This window comes from Eriocheir sinensis, chromosome 60 (genome assembly GCF_024679095.1).
Source record: "Eriocheir sinensis breed Jianghai 21 chromosome 60, ASM2467909v1, whole genome shotgun sequence".
Classification (NCBI taxonomy): domain Eukaryota; kingdom Metazoa; phylum Arthropoda; class Malacostraca; order Decapoda; family Varunidae; genus Eriocheir; species Eriocheir sinensis.
Genome location: NC_066568.1, coordinates 2,101,216 through 2,123,581, shown reverse-complemented (window position 1 = coordinate 2,123,581; position 22,366 = coordinate 2,101,216). Strand labels below are relative to the sequence as shown.

Genomic DNA, 22,366 nt, shown 5'->3' with positions numbered 1-22,366 from the left:
CAAATATAATAGCCGTTACAGATAGTGGCGTTAAGCAAGATGGTATACTGCAATAAAACGTAACTAATAATGCATGTTCCTCTCTACTCCTTCGTTGTTTACTTGCAACAATAAACAATCAATCAATAAATCACTTTCCAACAATAAACTATCAATCATCAATCAATATGCATGTAATCAAGTTTGAAATGCAAGAAAATCGAGCCACTTACAGATTAATTTATGTGATCATTCTGCATATACAAAAAATTAGGAATATATTTAAAGATGCACAATTTGAAGGGAAGAGAGAGAGAGGGAGAGGGATAGAGATAGGAGGGAAGGAAACACAAACACACACACACACACACGAGAGATAGATAGATAGATAGAGAGAGAGGGTGAGAAAGAAAGAGATTGATATAGACGAGAAGATAAAGAAAGAAAATTACACATAAACAAAAGACAAACAAAAAACACACAAACACACACAGACACCAACAAGATGCAAACACATATACATAAACATACACACATACAAACATACATAGCACATACAGCATAAGACAGCGTTGCCAGCTCACTTCAAAATGCTTTAAGCTATTGAAGGAAACATACTTAAGATATATACATTAATTTATACATTCGGCTTGAGATAGATAGATAGATAGAAAGACAGATAGATAGATAGACAGATAGAGAGATTAAGAATAGAAGATAGATGGGTATATAAATAGAAAATAAGAAAGAGATAGCGATAGATAGACAGATAGAAAGACAGATAGATAGATAGACAGATAGAGAGATTAAGAATAGAAGATAGATGGATATATAAATAGAAAATAAGAGAGATAGCGATAGATAGATAGATAGAAAGACAGATAGATAGATAGACAGATAGAGAGAGAGATTAAGAATAGAAGATAGATGGATGTATAAATAGAAAATAAGAAAGAGATAGCGATAGATAGATAGATAGAAAGACAGATAGATAGATAGACAGATAGAGAGAGATTAAGAATAGAAGATAGATGATATAAATAGAAAATAAGAAAGAGACAGAGATAGATTGATAGATAGAGAGATATCACATACTTTGAGACACACACACACGCACACACACACACACACACACACATATATATACGAGGAATATTCATACATCAATAGAGTAATGTATATATGATTTGTGTGGTCTGATGCAGCTCCAATCTCATAAAAAATAATAAAAATAATCAATAATAAAAAAACAAACAAACAAAAGTAAAAATCAAAACAAGCTTCAGTAATGGTGGTGGTGGTTGAGGCCTAAACAGCTGCTCTCTTCCTCTGTTTTAATAAGGAAGAAGGAAGCAATTGATGGAGACAGCTTCCATCCACTCAACGTCAACTTCACAAAATCACCATGACGCTGCGAAAGCACGGCGACGATTAAGCAAGGGTGGACTTAAACAAACAGGCTGTGGTGTACGTAATTGCTGTGGGCCTGTAGCAGTGTGACAAACAGATTACCACGGCAACTTTCAACACAGGGAAGCACATACAACCCACAGCAACGACACAGCAACAGTTAACGAGGAATGACTTAAACAAACAGGCTGTGGTGTACGTAATTGCTGTGGGCCTGTAGCAGTGTGACAAACAGATTACCACGGCAACTTTCAACACAGGGAAGCACATACAACCCACAGCAACGACACAGCAACAGTTAACGAGGAATGACTTAAACAAACAGGCTGTGGTGAACGTAGTTGCTGTGGGCCTGTAAGAGTGTGACAAACAGATTACCAGGGAAACTTTCAACACAGGGAAGCGCATACAACCCACAGCAATGACACAGCGTAAGGTTATTGCGGAGAACTTCATCAGACAGGTTGTGGAGTATCTATATAATTGCTGTGGGCCTGTAGCAGTGTGACAAAATAGATGAGCACGGAAACTTTCAACACAGGGAAGCGCATACAACCCACAGCAATGACACAGCGAAAGGTTATTGAGGGAGAACTTCATCAGACAGGTTATGGAGTATCTATAATTGCTGTGGGCCTGTAAGAGTGTGCAAACAGATTACCACGGAAACTTTCAACACAGGGAAGCGCATACAACCCACAGCAATGACACAGCGAAAGGTTATTGAGGGAGAACTTCATCAGACAGGTTGTGGAGTATCTATAATTGCTGTGGGTCTGTGAGAGTGTGGCAAACAGATTATTACCACGGAAACTTTCAACACAGGGAAGCGCATACAACCCACAGCAATGACACAGCAACAGTTTAACGAGGGAGGACTTAAGCAGACAGGCTGTGGGGTGCCTCAACGCTGTGACAAATGTAGTACCCATAGAAAGGGCAAATAAAACCCAGCTATGATAATGAGCCACAGCAACATTTTAGCGAGGGCGAACTTTAGCAAACAGGTCGAGGGGCAACTCAAGACTGTAGGCCTGGAAGAGTATGTAGAGGAGAGAGATGTTCAGAGACTTTCAGGGTTAACTAAGCGACATAACAAGACTACAACCCACAGTGGCAATCTAGCGAGGGCAGACTTTATCAAACAGGCCGTGGGACAACTCAAGACTGTAGGCCTGGAAGAGTATGTAAAGGAAGAGATCTTTAGAGACTTTCAGCGTTAACTAAGCGACATAACAAGGCTCTACAACCCACAGTAGTCATCTAGCGAGGGGAGACTTTATCAAACAGGCTGTCGTGTAGTACCTCAACGCAGTGCGGTTTCATGAGTACCACAAGGGGTCGCCAGGCCAGCCACCCCTTCATCAACGGCTTATTCCACCCATAGATGAGGGACGTCCCGATCACCACCTGGAACACCTCTACCAGAGACAGGAAAACCAACGCTAGGGGGCATACTCTTAGGTCCATAGGCATACTCTTAGGTGTCATAGGCTTTTATTACAACTGTTTCCCAAGGCCACAGAGAAGATTAGCCGGGTTTTTATGGGTGTTTTTGGTGTTCAAGACGTAGAAATCAGGTCAAACTATCACGCCCCCTAAACCGACCTTTGGAGGAACCAGAAACTTCTCGAATTCGACTTGTAATACGGCCCATAGACGGAGCATACGACCATATTCTTATTCGACCTTTCCGCGCCCAAGCACACATATTTGACGTGGCTTTTGTAGGAGTTGTTGATATTTCCATGGGTAGTTTCATGAGCCTGGTGGTGGTATAGTTTGACAAGGCCTTCTGTACCACGAACCCCATGTATCCCCTCGTGGAGTGAGTTTGCGAGGCATTCCGAATTAGGTGAGACAGCCACAACACACAGAGGTCAACACAAGATTTCGACAATAACTTTCCGACACAAAAAACGCACAGCAAAGCACAGCGACAGTTTAACGAGGGCGCACATTAGCAAACAGGCTGCGGGGTATCTCGACACAGAAGGCTTACAAGAGTGCGAAGCAAAGAGATCATTAACCCGGTAGCTGCGGGGATCATGTTTCTTAAAGGCCCCTCTAAGCGAATTGATGAGAAAAAAATCATCTCTCACGCAAACCATTCCATAATATATACCTATCAACGCATTTGTGATCAGTTTATGCATCATCTATTTTGGGGGTTTATATCATGGGAAAATTTTGGCCCGTCGCTGGTACACGGTAAAGCCACAAATTTGGTCCGTCGCTGCTACTGGGTTAAACAGGGTCTTTCAGCGTAAACTTAGCGACATAACAAGGCACTACAACCCACAGCAACAACTTAGCGAGGGCGGACTTTAACAAACAGGCTGTGGTGTGGTACCTCGACGCTGTGGGCCTTCAAGAGCAAGACGAAGGCTCTCCACACCAGCCAGCCCTTGAGCAGCGGCTTATTCCACCCATAGATGACAGACGCTCCGATCAGCATCTGGAAGACCTCTACAGGAGACAGGAAAACTAACGCTAGGGGCTGTACTCTTGGGTCCATTTTCTTAAACATATCAAGCTCACATTACGACTGATTCCCAAGGCTACAGAGAAGAGTGGCAGGGTTTTCATGGATATTTTTGGTGTTCAAGACGCAGAAGTCGGGTAAAACTATCACCGGCATCACAAAACAGCCCGTGAAAATCCCAGCAACTTCTTCTACGAGGCTTTTCAAACAGGGATATTAAGGTGAAAAAAAAAAAAAAAAAAAAAACCACTCATGGGATCTCGACTAATCTCATTTTTATAGTTGATTAGAAGATTCGCGATTTATCTTCTTATATATATAGCAAACCAATTTCCTTTTCTATAGTTTCATGACCCTGGTGGTAGTTTGACCTTTCTTCTGTACAATTAACATGAAAAAAACACTCGTGGGATCTCGACTAATCTCATTTTTATAGTTGATTAGAAGATTTGCGATTTATCTTCTTATATGTACAGATCAATTTCTTTCCTATAGTTTCATGACCCTGGTGGTAGTTTGACCTTTCTTCTGTACAATTAACATGAAAAAAACACTCGTGGGATCTCGACTAATCTCATTTTTATAGTTGATTAGAAGATTTGCGATTTATCTTCTTATATGTACAGATCAATTTCTTTCCTATAGTTTCATGACCCTGGTGGTAGTTTGACCTTTCTTCTGTACAATTAACATGAAAAAAACACTCGTGGGATCTCGACTAATCTCATTTTTATAGTTGATTAGAAGATTTGCGATTTATCTTCTTATATGTACAGATCAATTTCTTTCCTATAGTTTCATGACCCTGGTGGTAGTTTGACCTTTCTTCTGTACAATTAACATGAAAAAAACACTCGTGGGATCTCGACTAATCTCATTTTTAAAGTAGATTAGAAGATTCGCGATTTATCTTCTTATATGTATAGATCAATTTCTTTCCTATAGTTTCATGACCCTGGTAGTAGTCTGACTCTTCTTCTGTAATGAAAAAACACTCGATAACTTGACTAATCTCATTTTTATAGTAGATTAGATGATTTGCGATTTATCTCCTCATATGTACAGCAAACCAATTTCCTTTCCTATAGTTTCATGACCCTGGTGGTAGTTTGATCCTTCTTCTGTACAATTAACATGAAAGAAACGCATGAGATCTTGACTAATATCTCTCATTGATTTATTTCCTTACGTATAGTTTCATGACCCTGGTGGTGGTAATATGACCCTTCTTCTGTTGTGTGTGTGTGTGTGTGTGTGTGTGTGTGTGTGTGTGTGTGTGTGTGTATGTAACTACTCTCAACTGGACCTGATAACATAAGTGCCGACGTACTTAGTTGTTTGTTAAGAGATAAGACACACACACACATTGACCTTCCCTGCTGTGTGTGTGTGTGTGTGTGTGTGTGTGTGCGTGTGTGTGTATGTGTTACTGAATGTGTTTTAGGGATTAGAATACATAACAAACAAGTAATGAAACAAAATATAAATGCAATAGTCTTGAGTTATGTTTCTTTGATCCACTTGCTGTAAAGAGTTATGAATCTTGTCCTGTATGTTGCATGTTGAAGTAGTATAATTAGTATGTTCATAGATGGCGCCACTATAAACACTTGCCTGCGCCATGACGGATTGGGGCCGAACACCATCCAGGCCCCTCAAGAGAGCGTACTGGCGTAATAGGTGTTCACGTAAATAAATAAATAAATAAATAAATAAATGAAATAAATAAAGGAGTTTGAAGGTTACGAGAGAAAAAAAAATAGCTTGCAAGTCTTCCAAGATTCACTCCACTCGTTCTAGAAGGAGAAATTATCGAAAGTGAATCATAAACAGGGAAAAAGATGACCTGATGACGCCGACCAAACCACGGAGCAGTGCAGAACCGTAAACAAATGAAGTGCAAACAATTTAAGTGCACAAAACCAACCGGCCAATGCAAACAAAAATAAAGGTGTGAACATTCTTAGTCACCGAAACAGCAAACAACTGGTCGAGTGCAGCGATAAAAATATGACAAGGGAGCAAACAAATGTGGCAAATGTAGCAATGCAAACAAGATAAGGGTGCAAACAACAGCCTAGACGAGTGTGGAACTGCAAGAAAAATGAGTGTGAACATTTTAACGGCACTAAACAAACAATCCAAGATCAGCGATGCAAACAACGAGAGTGCAAACAACAAACAAAGGTGCAAACAACCACCTAGACGAGTGTGGGAATGCAAGAACAATGAGAGTGTGAACATTTTAACGGAACAAAACAAACAATCCAAGATCAGGAATGCAAACAACGAGAGTGCAAACAACAAACAAAGGTGCAAACATTCAAAGTGCAGAAAAGAACAAAAATATCAATGCGTGAATGGGTCAGCATATAGGAAAACACACAGAAAGCACACTGGGAAATACAAGTTAATAAGAAAATACAGTGCAATTAGTTGAAGTACAGTGAAAACAAACAACAACAACAACAACAAAGAAAAAATCCAGGCGAGAATGGGTCAGCTTATAAGAAGACACAGAAAACACATTGACAAATACAAGTTAATAGGAAAAAAGTGCAATTAGTTGAAGTCCAGAGAAATGCGAGAACGTGCTAACAGACAAGAAATAAAGACAAACACACACAAAAAACACCTGGCTAAGAAAAGTTATCAAAAAGTTCCAAGTGCAAAAAATCAGCCAGCATGTCAGCAAGGACAGACGAACATAAGCCCGGCCATTCAGCGTACGAAATTGTATCTATTCTACCTCTGTCCCCGAACATTTTAGCAGCTGAACGATAGGATACGGCCCCGCCCACACCCTCAGGATGGGCGTGCGGAGACTCCAGATATATGACCCTCCAGATATTGTTTGGAAGAGTTCTGAAAGGGAATTGGAAGAGGACACTGAACACAGGGAATGAACTTAAGAACTTGAGCTAAACAGATGCGATGAGAATGGACAAGCAGGTTAGGTTAGGTACGTTAGGTTAGGTTAGGTTTGGTACACGTTAGGTTAGGTTAGGTTAGGTTTGCATGCATTGGAAGAGTTCTGAAAGGGTGAACACAGGGAATGACCTAAAGAACTTGAGCTAAACAGATGCGATGAGAATGGACAAGCAGGTTAGGTTAGGTACGTTAGGTTAGGTTAGGTTTGGTACACGTTAGGTTAGGTTAGGTTAGGTTTGCATGCATTGGAAGAGTTCTGAAAGGGAAGGAAGGGACTGAACACATAAAGAACTTGAGCTAAACAGATGCGGATGAGAATGTACAAACAGGTTAGGTTAGGTATATACGTTAGGTTAGGTTAGGTTAGGTATATACGTTAGGTTAGGTTAGGTTAGGTACACGTTAGGTTAGGTTTGCATGCATTGGAAGACCTCTGAAAGGGAATTGGAAGAGGACACTGAACACAGGGAATGAACAAAAGAACTTGAGCTAAACCGATGTGATGAGAATGGACAAACAGGTTAGGTTAGGTTAGGTTAGGTTAGGTTTGCATGCATTGGAAGGGAGGGTACACTGTATATAGTGAATGAACATACTATACACTGGAGGCAGAGAAATGGAACGAGGAAACGGGTCAGTTTAGGTAAAGTTTGCGCAAACAATAAAAGTATACACTCTGAGTAAACAAAAAACAGCAACTGCCTAAAAACAAAACTAGAATGCAAACAAACTCATCTAAGCACAAAAGAAGAGTGGACGCAACAGACTGGCTGAGCGTAGAAAGGCAAACAAGAGAGCAAACAAAAGGGCAAACAATCTAAGTAAACAAAAAACAGCAGATTAGCTAAAAACAAAACTAGAATGCAAACAAACTAGCAAACAAAATAAGAGTGCACACAACAGACTGGCTGAGTGTAGAAAGGCAAACCAGAGAGCAAACAAAAGGGCAAACAATCTAAGTAAACAAAAAACAGATTAGCTAAAAACAAAACTACAATGCAAACAAACTAGCCAAAACCTAAAATAAGAGTGCACACAACAGACTGGCTGAGTGTAGAAAGGCAAACAAGAGAGCAAACAGGAGGTCAAACTATTTCAGAAAACAAAAAAACAGCAGATTAGCTAAAAACAAAACTAGAATGCAAACAAACTCACATATGCACAAAATAAGAGTGCACACAACAGACTGGCTGAATGTAGAAAGGCAAACCAGAGAGCAAACAGGAGGGCAAACTATCTTAGGAAACGATAAACAACATTGACCATAAATAAAAGCAGGTCAGGTTAGGTTAGGTTTGTATGTATCGTAAATTTTGAAGGGGAGGGAAGGAAGCTCTCAACACTCAACCACAACTACAAAACAAGTGAAAATCTAACTACGCAAACAATCTAACTACAAAACAAAAGTGGAAACAATCTAACTACGAAATCAAGCAGGTTGGGTTAGGTTAGGTTAGGTTTGTATGTATCGGAAATTTTGAAGGGGAGGGAAGGAAGCTCTCAACACTCAACCACAACTACAAAATAAAAGTGAAAATCTAACTTCGCAAACAACCTAACTACAAAACAAAAGTGGAAACAATCTAACTACGAAATCAAGCAGGTTGGGTTGGGTTAGGTTAGGTTAGGTTTGTATGTATCGGAACTTTTGAAGGGGAAGGAAGGAAGCTCTCAACACTCAACCACAACTACAAAATAAAAGTGAAAATCTAACTACAAAACAAAAATGGACACAATCTAACCACAAAATCTAAGTGGGAACAATCTAACTACGAAAACAACCCAACTACAAAATCCCGGCTGGTCAAACATACAAAAGGCTGCCTCTAGACTGACTACCTCTACCCCCTTGCACTGAAGCAGCTGGATGATAGGAAAGGAACCCGTCCAGACTTTGAAAATTGGTGTGCAGAGGCTCCAGACACAAGCCATGCCGGATGCTACCTGGAAGACTTCTGGAAGGGAATGAAGGTTTTTATTTATTTTTTTTTTTTTACGTTGATTGCCTATTGCGCCGGTAGGCATCTTCCCGGTGGGGCCTGATGGTCGGCCCAAGGCTTCTTCCAGGTGGGGCCTGATGGTCGGCCCAAGGCTTCTTCCAGGTGGGGCCTGATGGTCGGCCCAGCCCGTTCTGGCGCAGGCGAGTGTTTATAGTGGCGCCATCTTGCATTGGCTCATGCTGTCCCCCGGAACTCGTTCTTGATTCGCTTGGACGGCTTCCTCTAGAGTCCGGGTTGATGGGTGGTCTTCAGGACAGCATGTGGGTAGTTTTAAGCCACTCGGCGGTGACTGAAAAATCCGAGTGGTAGCGTGGGGATTCGAACCCGCGTCGTCCATCACGCGATGAATGTGGGCCCAGTACGCTACCACCTACGCCACCGCCTGCGTGGATTAATAGAGAAGTTGGACTGGATATTCAAGAGACGTCGAGACCACTGAACGTAGGAAATAAACGACATAACCAGAGTACAGACGCTACAGATACAAGCCCTACCAGTTGCAACTTGGAAGATCTCTGGAAGGGAATGAAGGTTTGCATGGATTAGTAAAGAAGTTGAACCAGAAATGCAAAAATCAAGACCACTGAACGCAGGAAATAAACGACATAACCAGAGTACAGAGGCTCAAGATGTATGCCCTGCTTGATGCTACCTGGAAGACCTCTGAAAGGGAATGAAGGTTACCGTGGATTAGCGAAGAAGACCAACCGGAAATGCGAGAAAAGTCGAGATCACTGAACTCTGGAAATGCTGACGAACTGATAAGCGACATTGACCTCTCTTTTGACATCTCATTCTGTTTTCTTTTGTTGGAGAAGTGGCTTAATGTTTTTTTTTTGTTTCTCTTTTCTTGTTTCTTGCCCTTCAGATGTGTTTCGCGACTCGGAGAAGTTGTAAGTGATAGGAAGAGAGCTTCACGTTACATAAAGATTAGATTAGGTTTGGTAAGGTACAGCTTGAAGCAACACAAATAATATGGACGAGAAATGGACAGTTTACAGATTAGATTAAGTTTGGTTAGGTACAGTTTGTGAAGGTTTGGTAGCGACGCAAATAACATGGACGAGGAATGGACTCTATAGATCAGATTAGGTTTGGTTACGTACAGCTTGAAGCAACGCAAATAATATGGACGAGAAATGGACAGTTTATAAATTAGATTAGATTTGGTTAGGTACAGTTTGTGAAGGTTTGGTAGCGACGCAAATAACATGGACGAGGAATGGACTCTATAGATCAGATTAGGTTTGGTTATGTACAGCTTGAAGCAACACAAATAATATGGAAGAGAAATGGACAGTTTATAGATTAGATTAAGTTTGGTTAGGTACAGCTTGCGAAGGTTTGGTAGCGACGCAAATAACATGGACGAGGAATGGACTCTATAGATCAGATTAGGTTTGGTTACGTACAGTTTGAGGCAACGCAAATAATATGGACGAGAAATGGACAGTTTATAAATTAGATTAGATTTGGTTAGGTACAGTTTGCGAAGGTTTGGTAGCGACGCAAATAACATGGACGAGGAATGGACTCTATAGATCAGATTAGGTTTGGTTACGTACAGTTTGAGGCAACACAAATACTATGGACAAGAAATGTACACTTTATAGATTAGATTAGGTTTGGTTATATACAGTTTGCAGAGATCAGGGCTCAATGGAAACAGTACGGACAAGAAATGGACACGATAGATCACATTAGGTTTGACTAAGTACAGTTTCAGGCATAGAATGGACACAAAACGCCCTGGCTGTAGATAAGATTAGCTTCAGTTTGGTACAGCATGAGGTTATTAGGCAGAACGCAAATAACATGGACTGTCTGTAAATTAGATTAGTTTTGGCAAAGTACAGCTTGAGACCAAGAGGCAGAAATGCGAAGGATTAAAGTGCGAACATTCTGAGTGCACAAAACTGCGAGTGGCTGCACCAAAGACGCACAGAAGCTTGGCTATCACGAGTACTAAAGACTAACTACCTCTACCCCCGTGTGCTTTAGCAGCTGAACGAGAGGGAAGGGACCCGCCCACACTCTGTAAAGGAGCGCGCGGAGGCTCCAGAGATATGTCGCTCCAGCTATTATTTGGAAGACCTCTGAAAGGGAAGGAAGGGACACTGAACACAGGGAATGAACGAAAGAACTTGAGCTACACGAATGCGGATGAGGATGGACGAGAAGTTTAGGTTAGGTTAGGTTAGATCAGGACGGAATGCATCGGAACTTCTGAAAGGAAAGGAAAGGAACTCAACACAGGGAATGAACGAAAGAACTTGAGCTACACGAATGTGGATGAGGGTGGACGAGAAGGTTAGGTTAGGTAAGGTTAGGTTAGGTAAGGTTAGGTTAGATTAGGTCGGAATGCATCGGAACTTCGGAAAGGAAAGGAAAGGAACTCAACACAGGGAATGAACGAAAGAACTTGAGCTACAGAGAATGGACTGGAAGGTTAGGTTAGGTTAGGTTAGGTTAGGTTAGGTTAGGTTAGGTTAGGTTAGGTCAGGTTAGGTTAGGTCAGGTCTGCAAATATTGGAACTTCTGAAAGGAAAGGAGCGGGACTCAGCACAAAGAATGGACGAACTAAAGAACTGTAGCTAAAGAGATGAAGGTGGAAATCGACAAGCAGGTCAGATCAGGTCAAGTTAAACCAGAAGTGCGATAAACGACAACATAACCAGAACCAGAGACAAAATAGGTAGCAATGTGGTGGAATGGAACAAAAAAGGACCATAAACCAAAAAAACAAAAAACAAAACAAATGGAGGATAAATGAAAAAATCCCCACTTGACATTACGCCTTCCCAACAATAATAAAAACTAATAATAACACGCATGAAATAAACAAAATAAACAGAACTTAATAATAAACAAACCAAAGGGAAAAAACAACAACAAAAGCCTTACTAAATAGCCTAGCCTACTCTGTTCGCGCTAACTCGGCGAATAGGCCACGCCCCCTTTTCTTTCCGCGGTTGTTTACGCGCGCTCTCGAAACACAAAGAAAAACAGAAAAAAACAGGAACACACAGTAAAAAGGAGAAACACACACACACACACACACACACACACACACACACACACACACACACACACACACACACACACATGACAGTAAAGGAGATTGATAGAATGATTGACGGGGAAAAAATGTAAAAGGAGGAAAAAAACCACAAATAATCAGGAAAAAAATACATTAAAGGAGAAAGAAACTAAGAAAGAGAAACGGGAGAAAAAAAGACAAGGAAAACAAACACACACATACAATAAGAGAAAGAAAAAGGGGAAAAAAACATCAAAAGAAAACACAGAGAAACACACACACACACACACACACACACACACACACAAAGACACAAACACACAAGAAAAAAAGAAAAGAAAAACTCAGAAAAAAGGGCACACACACACACACACACACAGTAAGTAAAAGACACAAACACGCAAGAAAAAAGAAAGAACAGAAAAACACAGGAAAAGGTACAGAAAAGCACAAACACAGGAAGGAAAACAAATACAAGAGTTCTCCCTCCTATCCGTCCTGTTTACCTCGGTGTCCTCGCTCGTGCTAATCAAAACCAGCGGCCTTGGTCCCAGCCACACTCGGAGGGGCCGCTTCAACATGTAACAGACGCCCGTGATGGTCTGGAATACGTCTGCAAGCGGCCGAAGAGATGCAAACGTTCACTAACTGGGTCTTAAATTATTCATAAGTAGAGTAAAAGTCGCGTCAAGCTGGTCTCTCGTTGCTAGAAAACCCTCTGACCGTCTTTTTGTGGATACGTCTGCAGGAAGCCAAAGAGTTGCAAACGTTCACTAACTGGGTCTTAAAATATTCATAAGCAGAGTAAAAGTCGCGTCTAGCTGGTCTCTCGTTGCTAGAAAACCCTTTACGAGCGTCCGTCTGCAAGCGGCCGAAGAGTTGCAAACGTTCACTAACTGGGTCTTAAAATATTCATAAGCAGAGTAAAAGTCGCGTCTAGCTGGTCTCTCGTTGCTAGAAAACTCTTTGACCGTCTTTTTGTGGATACGTCTGCAAGCGGCTAGAGATGCAAACGTTCACTAACTGGGTCTTAAAATATTCATAAGCAGAGTAAAAGTCGCGTCTAGCTGGTCTCTCGTTGCTAGAAAACCCTTTGACCGTCTTTTTGTGGCTACGTCTCCAGGAAGCCAAAGAGTTGCAAACGTTCACTAACTGGGTCTTAAAATATTCATAAGCAGAGTAAAAGTCGCGTCTAGCTGGTCTCTCGTTGCTAGAAAACCCTTTAAGGACCGTCTTTTTGTGGATACGTCTGCTGTAGAGCGTCCATAGTTTCACATACAGTACGCCATAATATATAGTGAAAAAAGGTATAGGTTAAAATAGATAAAAATATTCTTATAGCTAGAAAACAATTGAAGAGCGTCAGTTTGTGGATACGTCTGCTGTAAAGCGTCCATAGAATTTCACATATAGTACGCCATAATATATAAACCCTACTATCTAAACATTCTGCGCCATGATGTTGCTTTTTAAAACATAGCAATTTAGTGGAAAGAGGAATAGGTTAGAATTAGTTAGGTAAGTCGCTGTTTTTTTTTCTCTTCAATGTCTTTTTTGCGTCTTGGAATTATACGTTTTCCGAGCTTTTAAAATTCTATCTAAACATTCTGCGCCATAATGTTGCTTTTTAAAACATAACAATTTAGTGGAAAGAGGAATAGGTTAGCATTAGTTAGATAAGTCGCTGTTTTTTTCTCGTTTCTTTTTTTGCGCCTTGGAATCATACGTTTTCTGAGCTTTTCAAATTCTGTCTAAACATTCTGCGCCATAATGTTGCTTTTTAAAACATAACAATTTAGTGGAAAGAGGAATAGGTTAGCATTAGTTAAGTAAGTCGCTGTTTTTTTTTCGTTTCTTTTTTTGCGTCTTGGAATTCTACGTTTTCTGAGCGATTAAAATTCTATCTAAAGATTTTACGCCATTATGTTGCTTTTTCAAACATAACAATTTAGTGGAAAGAGGAATAGGTTAGAATTAGTTAAGTAAGTCGCTGTTTTTTTCTCTTGTTTCTTTTTTATCGTCTTGGAATTACACGTTTCCAGAGCTTATAAAATCATTTACTGTCGGGAGGAGTAAATTATAGATGAGATGTTATAGCCTAATATTCTTGACCATTCTTCCTTCCTTCTCTCTCTCTCTCTCTCTCTCAAACTCTCAATCAATCAATCAATCTCTCTCTCTCTCTCTCTTAAACTATCAATCAATCAATCAATCTCTCTCTCTCTCTCTCTCTAAACTATCAATCAGTCAAACAATCTCTCTCTCTCTCGGCGTTTTCCTCGCTTTTATATATTTTTCTTTTATAGTTGTTTTCCTCTTCTTTTTCGATCATTTCTCTCTTGTTCCTTAGTAGTACTGTTACCACTGGGTAGGTCTGTGTGTGTGTGTGTGTGTGTGTGTGTGTTTACCTAATTGTATATACCAAGTTGTAGCTTTAAAGGGCCTGGGCTTACGCTCGTGTGGTCCCGTCTCCGTGTCTGTATTTGTGTGTGTGTGTGTGTGTGTGTGTGTACCAGTTGGTTAGTCAGGTGCACAAACTATATGGAAAATACGACTAAAAGAAGTGGAAAAAAAAAGTGGATTAGATGACCACATACCACCACCACCACCACTACAACCACTACAAAAACCACTACGAAATACCCACCACCACCACCACCACTACCACTACAACCACCACTACTACTACTACTACTACTATCATTACTAGTTCAGCAGCCAACCAGCACTAATTGAAAGCACCACAAAAACAGGTATGAGACAGGTCACATACGCGTCTTAGTGACATAATAGAGTGAAAGAAAACGGAGGAGGAGGAGGAGAGAAAATAAAGGAATGGAAGGAAAGGGATATTGTTTTTTTTTTCTTTATTTATTTGTTACTAATTTTTTTCTTTTTTTCCTTTCTTCCCTTTTTCTTCCTTTTCCAGATAGTTAATGCAGAGAGAGAGAGAGAGAGAGAGAGAGAGAGAGAGAGAGAGAGAGAGAGAGAGAGAGAGAGAGAGAGAGAGAGAGAGAGAGATAAACGATAGAAAGCAAAAGAAAAGAAAGAAAACGACTCTGATAAAGAAATAAGGAGGAAATAAAAAGAAAAATAAAGAATGAAAAAAATGAAAAAAATAAAAAAAGAAGAAAAAGAGAAAGAAGAAAAAGACGAAGAATGCGAAAATGAAGACAAGGAAAAAAAATGGGAATACAAATACTAAAATAATAATAATAATAATAATAATAATAATAATAATAATAATAATAATAATAATAATAATAATAATAATAATAATAATAATAATAATAATAACAAGAATTAGATGAAAACAATATAAAAGGTTGCAATGGTATTAGTAAACATGCATTATATAATTAGTTTGCAATATTACAAACAAACAAACAAACAAACAAACAAACACGTGCAAACAAACAAACAAACAAACAGGCACAATAGACAGACAGACAGACGGGTCAACAAAAAGAAGAATATTAGTAAAGAAATTCACAAAGAGAAATGCAAGAAAAAGTCTCATAATTCTTTTCTAACTCCTCTTTAAACATATCTCAAAAGGATATTCAATTCTTTTTAAATCTACATCTGATGCCATTCAATTCTCTCTTCATCCACTACAGAAGGCATTCAATTCAATACATTCAAAAAGGCCATTCAATTCTTTTTAATTCTACTTCAGATGCTATTCGATTCTCTCTTCATCCACCACAGAAGTAGATGAGCTCCTACTCCAACTCAAAGGCCATTCAATTCTCTTTCAATCTACTTCAAGTTTAATACATTCTAAACGGCATTGAATTCTCTCATCATCATCTGTTTTTTTTAAGCCCTTGAGCTGTCTCCTACATACACACACATTTCTCCCCTAAATCAACTCAAAGGCTATTCAATTCTATTTCCATCTACTTCAAGTTCTAGCGGCATTCAGTTTATTCGATTCCAAACTGCATTCAATTCTCTCGTCATCCACTATACCACAATACATTCCATCATCTGCCCTTCCTCCACACACACTATTTCCATCTACTTCAAGTTTAATCGATTCCAAACTGCATTCAATTCTCTCGCCATCCACTTTACCACAATACATTCCATCATCTACCCTTACCTCCACACACGCTATTTCCATCTACTTCAAGTTTAATCGATTCCAAACTGCATTCAATTCTCTCGTCATCCACTATACCACAATACACTCCATCGTCTGCCCAGTCTGCTCCGTGTATATCCCCATTCCCTTACCTCCGCACACTTGGCCTCCGACACAAGACAGTAAGGAAACAGGCCGATCCACACCTTAGCCACTTTTCCATACTCGCAGAACTCTAGCACTTTGAGGAATAATTCTGCAATGACCAATGACAAGGGTGGCGTGAGGAGGGAGTGTTCAATATGTCTGATTTTTCGCATTTTCTCATTTTCATTTCTTTTAATTTTTTGGAGCTTCTGTAATATGATAGAATATGTGTTCAGTTAATGTGTTGCTTATTTTCCTATCTTTTCCTTGTTTTCTTCTTACGATTAAAAGATAAGTATTGCAATGATCTTTTTCTCGTCTTCTGTGATGTGTTTTTCTTATAGTTTAGACAGAAAAAATAATGCAATGTGTTTAGTAAGGCTTTCCTATTTACTTTCTTTTCATTTTTCTTGATTTCGTCCTATAATTTACTAGTGAGAAATGATGTAAAATGAAAGACGAATAATGTATGGAGGAGGAGGAGGAGGAGGAGGAGGAGGAAGATGATAATTATTATGCGAGAGATATTAAGAAAGTGAGAAGAAAAATGAAAAGAAAAAAAAACAGGAGGGAAAGTAATGAGGAGGGCAGGAAGTGGGAAGATAAGGGAGGAGGAGGAAGAGGAGGAGGAGGAGGAGGAGGAGGGAGATAAAAATGGGCGTGCGTGTTTAGACATAACGAAGAGAGAGAGAGAGAGAGAGAGAGAGAGAGAGAGAGAGAGAGAGAGAGAGAGAGAGAGAGAGAGAGAGAGAGAGAGAGAGAGAGAGAGAGAGAGAGAGAGAGAGAGAGCAATTGCATATGGGGCGTTGTCACTTGTAAGACATCAAACACTATATGAAAGGGGTTCCAACACTCGATAAACACTCACGTCGATGCTCTTTTGTTTTAGCGCAAGGACGGCGATAGTAAAAATAATAATGATAGTAATAATAATAAAAGAAGATGAAGATAGATAATGTTAACTAGTATATACCGTCTATTTCTGCTTCTCTTAATATTACTGTCTTGTTATTATTGTTATTTTTTGCTTGTATTATTATTATGTCAAAGATGAGCTCCGGGGGGGCAGGATGAGCCAAGTAAGAACGGCGCCACTATAAAAACCTGCCCGCGCCACAATGGAATGGGGCCAACTACCAGGACCCACCAAGAGAGCCTGTCTACCAGTGCCATAGACCAAAAACATGAAAAAAAGGTACTAATGGGGATTGAATAAGTGTTAAAATGGGTACTAATTGTAACTTAATACTACCATAGAGTCTAAAAAGGGTACTAATTGTAACTTAATACTACCATAGAGTCTAAAAAGGGTACTAATTGTAACTTAATACTACCATAGAGTCTAAAAAGGGTACTAATTGTAACTTAATACTACCATAGAGTCTAAAATGGGTACTAATTGTAACTTAATACTGCCATAGAGTCTAAAAAGGGTACTAATTGTAACTTAATACTACCATAGACTCTAAAAAGGGTACTAATTGTGACTTAACACTGCCATAGACTCTAAAAAGGGTACTAATTGTAACTTAACACTACCATAGACTCTAAAATGGGTACTAATTGTGACTTAATACTACCATAGAGTCTAAAATGGGTACTAATTGTAACTTAATACTACCATAGAGTCTAAAATGGGTACTAATTGTAACTTAACACTACCATAGACTCTAAAATGGGTACTAATTGTAACTTAATACTACCATAGAGTCTAAAATGGGTACTAATTGTAACTTAACACTACCATAGACTCTAAAAAGGGTACTAATTGTGACTTAACACTACCATAGACTCTAAAATGGGTACTAATTGTAACTTAACACTACCATAGACTCTAAAATGGGTACTAATTGTAACTTAACACTACCATAGAGTCTAAAATGGGTACTAATTGTAACTTAACACTACCATAGACTCTAAAATGGGTACTAATTGTAACTTAACACTACCATAGAGTCTAAAAAGGGTACTAATTGTGACTTAACACTACCATAGAGTCTAAAAAGGGTACTAATTGTGACTTAACACTACCATAGAGTCTAAAAAGGGTACTAATTGTGACTTAACACTACCATAGAGTCTAAAAAGGGTACTAATTGTGACTTAACACCATAGACTATAAAATGGGTACTAATTGTAACTTAATACTACCATAGAGTCTAAAATGGGTACTAATTGTAACTTAATACTACCATAGAGTCTAAAATGGGTACTAATTGTAACTTAACACTACCATAGAGTCTAAAATGGGTACTAATTGTGACTTAACACTACCATAGACTCTAAAAAGGGTACTAATTGTGACTTAATACTACCATAGACTCTAAAAAGGGTACTAATTGTGACTTAATACTACCATAGACTCTAAAAAGGGTACTAATTGTGACTTAACACTACCATAGACTAAAAAGGGTACTAATGATGACTTAAGACTACCATAGGAAAAGAAAAAAAAAATACACGGGAAGGGAACAAGTGAATAAAGAAAAAAACTAACGCAAAAGATGAAAGGAAGAGAAGAATAAGTAGATGAAAATGAAGAAAAAAATTACAAAAGAAACACAACTTAAAAGAACAATACAGATATACCAAACTACAAACTAACGATGACTTTTAACAATGAATAAACTTCGTTATTTTTCCTCGATCTCACGTGACCCGAAGATAAGATAGACATTAAAGAAGAGATATCACAACCTGACCTAACCTTTGGACGCACCGACGCTATACTGATAAGAGGAGATAAGGATATAAAAGAAGTTAGTAAATTATTGGACTCAAGGACGTTATTAGATGCGAATGGGTGTAATAGATGAAATAATGATGATAATAATAGTAGATTGAGAAGCGGAAAAATAAAATGAATGAAGGAATAGAAGGAAATAGAAGGGAAGGATTGCAGTAGAGATGTTAATGCTGATAATGAGAGTAATAATGATGGTGATAATGATAGAATGAGATAGAGAATTAAAAAGGAAAGGAATAGAAGGAAATAGAAGGGAAAGAATACAATAGTTGATAGTAGTAATACCTAATACTAATAATAGATAGATAGATAGATAGATAGATAGACCCTTACTAATAATGATAGTAATAGTAAAAATAATAAAAGTAGATAAAGAGGGAGAGAAATAGATAGATAAATAAAAAAATAAGAAGAAAATTTAATGCAATAATAACAACTATAAGAAGTAGAATAAATAGAAGAAAAAAGAAAATAATGATAACAATAATAACTACAATATAATAACAATAGAAGTAGTAGTAGTAGAAGTAGTAGTAGTAGTAGTAGTAGTAGTAGTAGTAGTAGTAGTAGTAGTAGTAGTAGTAGTAGTAGTAGTAGTAGTAGATGAAGAAGAAGAAGAAGAAGAAAACGAACTTGAGGAAGAAGAAGAATACAAAGAACAGGAAGACGAAGAAAAGGAGGAGGAAGAAGAAAAAGAAGAAAAAGAAGAAGAAGACGAAAAAGAAAAAGATGACGAAGAGGAAGAAGAAGAAGAAGATGAAGAAGAAAAAGAGGAAGAACAACAAGACAAAGAAGAAAAGAAGACAAGTTAATATTATCTGTTCAAACACTTTATATATATTTATTTGAAGGAACTGACGAGCAGGAAACTGGAAAGAGGCGGATAAAAAAAATAATATATGGAATTCTATCTCTTACAATATTTTCTGAAAGACGCAAAAGGAAAGAAGATAACCTTGGGTGATTCCCCTTCTTCTTCCTGCTACACGAAGAAGAAGAGGAAGAAGAAGGAGGAGGAGGAGGAGGAGGAGGAGAAGAAGAAAAGGAGGAGGAGGAAGAATAAGAAAAATAATGAAGATGAAGAAAAAAGTAGTAGAAGAAAAAAGAAGAAAAAGAAAAGAAATAAGAAAAGGCTAGAAAAAAGGAAAATGAAAGAAGAAGAAGAAGAAGAAGAAAAGATGATGATGACAAGAAGAAGAAAAATCAGAAGAAAAAGCAAAAGAAAAGAAGAAAAAAGCTGAACAGAAAATATAAATAAATGAAGAATATGAAAAAAGAAGAAAAAGAAAAAGAAGAAAAGAAGAAAAACTGGAATCCTAACTTTTGAAATATGAAGAAAAACAGAGAAAACAAACAAAACAAATCCCCTTGAAAGTAAAAGAGGAAAAAAAGAAAAAGAAAAACGAGAGAAAAAAATTCCTACCGTCTGAGAGAGAGAGAGAGAGAGAGAGAGAGAGAGAGAGAGAGAGAGAGAGAGAGAGAGAGAGAGAGAGAGAGAGAGAGAGAGAGAGAGAGAGAGAGAGAGAGAGAGAGAGAGAGAGAGAGAGAGAGAGAGAGAGAGAGAGAGAGAGAGAGAGAGAGAGAGAGAGAGAGAGAGAGAGAGAGAGAGAGAGAGAGAGAGAGAGAGAGAGAGAGAGAGAGAGAGAGAGAGAGAGAGATAGAGAGAGAGAGAGAGATAGAGAGAGAGAGAGAGAGAGAGAGAGAGAGAGAGAGAGAGAGAGAGAGAGAGAGAGAGAGAGAGAGAGAGAGAGAGAGAGAGAGAGAGAGAAAACACGCGACCTTGAAGAGGAAGAAAAAAAAGGAAAAAAAAAAAAAAGAAGTTAGTTTAGAAAAGCAATGAAAACCGGTTTGTGTGTGTGTGTGTGTGTGTGTGTGTGTGTGTGAGAGAGAGAGAGAGAGAGAGAGAGAGAGAGAGAGAGAGAGAGAGAGAGAGAGAGAGAGAGAGAGAGAGAGAGAGAGAGAGAGAGAGAGAGAGAGAGAGAGAGAGAGAGAGAGAGAGAGAGAGAGAGAGAGAGTGAGAGAGTGCGCGAGAGAGAGCGAGAGAGAGAGAGAGAGAGAGAGAGAGAGAGAGAGAGAGAGAGAGAGAGAGAGAGAGAGAGAGAATATAGATACGCAGAAATAGAATAAAGCAGAAAAAATCGATAGAAAAGAAGAGGAAGAAGAAGAATTAGAAGAAGAAAAAGAAGAAAGAGAATTGGAATAAGAATAGGAAAAAGAAAAACGCGAAGAAAAAGAAAGAAAATTAAATAAAAATACGAATAAGAAGAAAAAGAAGAAAAAAAGAAGAAAATGAAGACAATGTATGATAAAAAGCAGACTAACCAACCTTCAATTAAGTGTTTAGAAGTTACTTAAAGAGGTCACAATTTAGTCTACTTAAGGGCAGAAGCAGCAGATGAACAAGAAAAACAAGAAGAAAAAAGAAGACAAACTAGTATATGATAACAAGGTAGCGGGAGAAGGCGAACAAAAAAATAACTACAAAAATAACTTCCTTCTTCCTTCTCTCTATCTCTCTCTTTTTATCTATTCATTTATTATTTTATTTATTATTTATTTTCTTTCTTATTTTCTTTCTTCTTTCTTTTTCTTTATTTCTTTCTATTGATATTTCCTTTTGCTTTAAGCTCATAAAGTTTTGAGGGAGAAACACTTACAAAAAAAATAAGTTAAGCTATACAAGAAAATGAATGGAAAACTTAAAAGAATAAAATCAACTCTGAAATTAAGCTGAATGAATTAATTAAGCTGATGAATAGATTAAGATGAGCAAGTAAGTTAAGTTAAGAAAGACGAGGAAAATAACGAAAAGCCGAGAGATAAATGAAGAGAAATACTAACAAAACTAACCCTGCCATTAACTAGACAGGAAAATATCGCGTCAGTGTTCAGCTCGTAAAAAATAATGAATGAGCTAAAAAAATGAGACTATACAAGAAAATGAATGGAAAACTAAAAAGAATAACATCAACACTAGAATTAGGCTGAATGAATGAATTAAGCTGAATGAATAGATTAAGATGAACAAGTGAGCTAAGTTGAGAAAGAAGAGGAAAATAACGAAAAGCCGAGATATAAATGAACAGAAATACTAACAAAACCAACCCTACCATTGAGTTGATTGAAAAATAGCGCGTCAGTGTTCAGCTCGTAAAGGTTAAGAGGGAAAAACATACAAAAAAATGAAAAAAGTTCGCAGATAAAAAGATGAAAGGAAAATCTAACAAAACAACAACTAGAATTAAACTGAAAGAACTCGCCAGAGGTCAACGTTTGAAAGAGAGGCGAAATACACTCAAAAAAAGTTACCCCCCTTAAGAAAAAAGACGCGACACAAGAGCATGAATGAAAGGAAGGAGCGACGCAAAAAAGCCCAACCTTAATTTTAAGTTGACCAGAACAAGTCGTGGTCAGGTCAACAGTGAAGGATAAAAAACAAACAAGCAAAAAACTATCGTACAATTGTCTAAGTTAAACCTGTTGAACGGTAGCGCTAAGAAATAAGTTTAAGTTAGACGATGCGATAAAAAAATGTATC

General features: G+C 38.4%; 1 protein-coding gene and 2 long non-coding RNA genes across 63 annotated transcripts in view; 1 reads left to right on the top strand and 2 right to left on the bottom strand.

Moving 5' to 3' along the window:
- LOC126985694 (cytochrome P450 4c3-like) overlaps positions 1 to 22,366 on the bottom strand; it is a 65,880-nt gene that overhangs the window by 10,148 nt on the left and 33,366 nt on the right. For 48 of the 50 annotated variants that reach the window (XR_007738909.1, XR_007738911.1, XR_007738910.1 and 45 more), the window contains exon 4: positions 6,624 to 6,739. Coding sequence is in view for 1 of the 50 variants with exons in the window: in XM_050840850.1 (XP_050696807.1) it covers positions 6,624 to 6,739 (116 nt within the window). In the remaining 49 variants the exon portion in view is untranslated. Of the gene's footprint in view, positions 1 to 6,623; positions 6,740 to 12,351; positions 12,459 to 16,087; positions 16,192 to 22,366 lie in introns of all 50 variants that reach the window. The other 2 variants (XR_007738958.1, XR_007738957.1) reach the window with 2 other exon arrangements.
- On the bottom strand, positions 4,100 to 6,617 carry LOC126985701 (uncharacterized). The gene is made up of 2 exons (XR_007738972.1): positions 4,696 to 6,617; positions 4,100 to 4,245 (listed from the first exon to the last, which is right to left on the bottom strand). It is a non-coding gene; the product is annotated as an uncharacterized LOC126985701 (long non-coding RNA).
- Positions 6,746 to 11,879, top strand: LOC126985698 (uncharacterized). 12 transcript variants are annotated; one of them, XR_007738968.1, is made up of 3 exons: positions 6,746 to 7,039; positions 7,217 to 8,098; positions 8,253 to 11,879. It is a non-coding gene; the product is annotated as an uncharacterized LOC126985698 (long non-coding RNA). The 12 variants fall into 12 exon arrangements; XR_007738966.1 differs by having other exon boundaries at positions 7,217 to 8,262; positions 8,434 to 11,879; XR_007738960.1 differs by having other exon boundaries at positions 7,217 to 8,872; positions 8,908 to 11,879.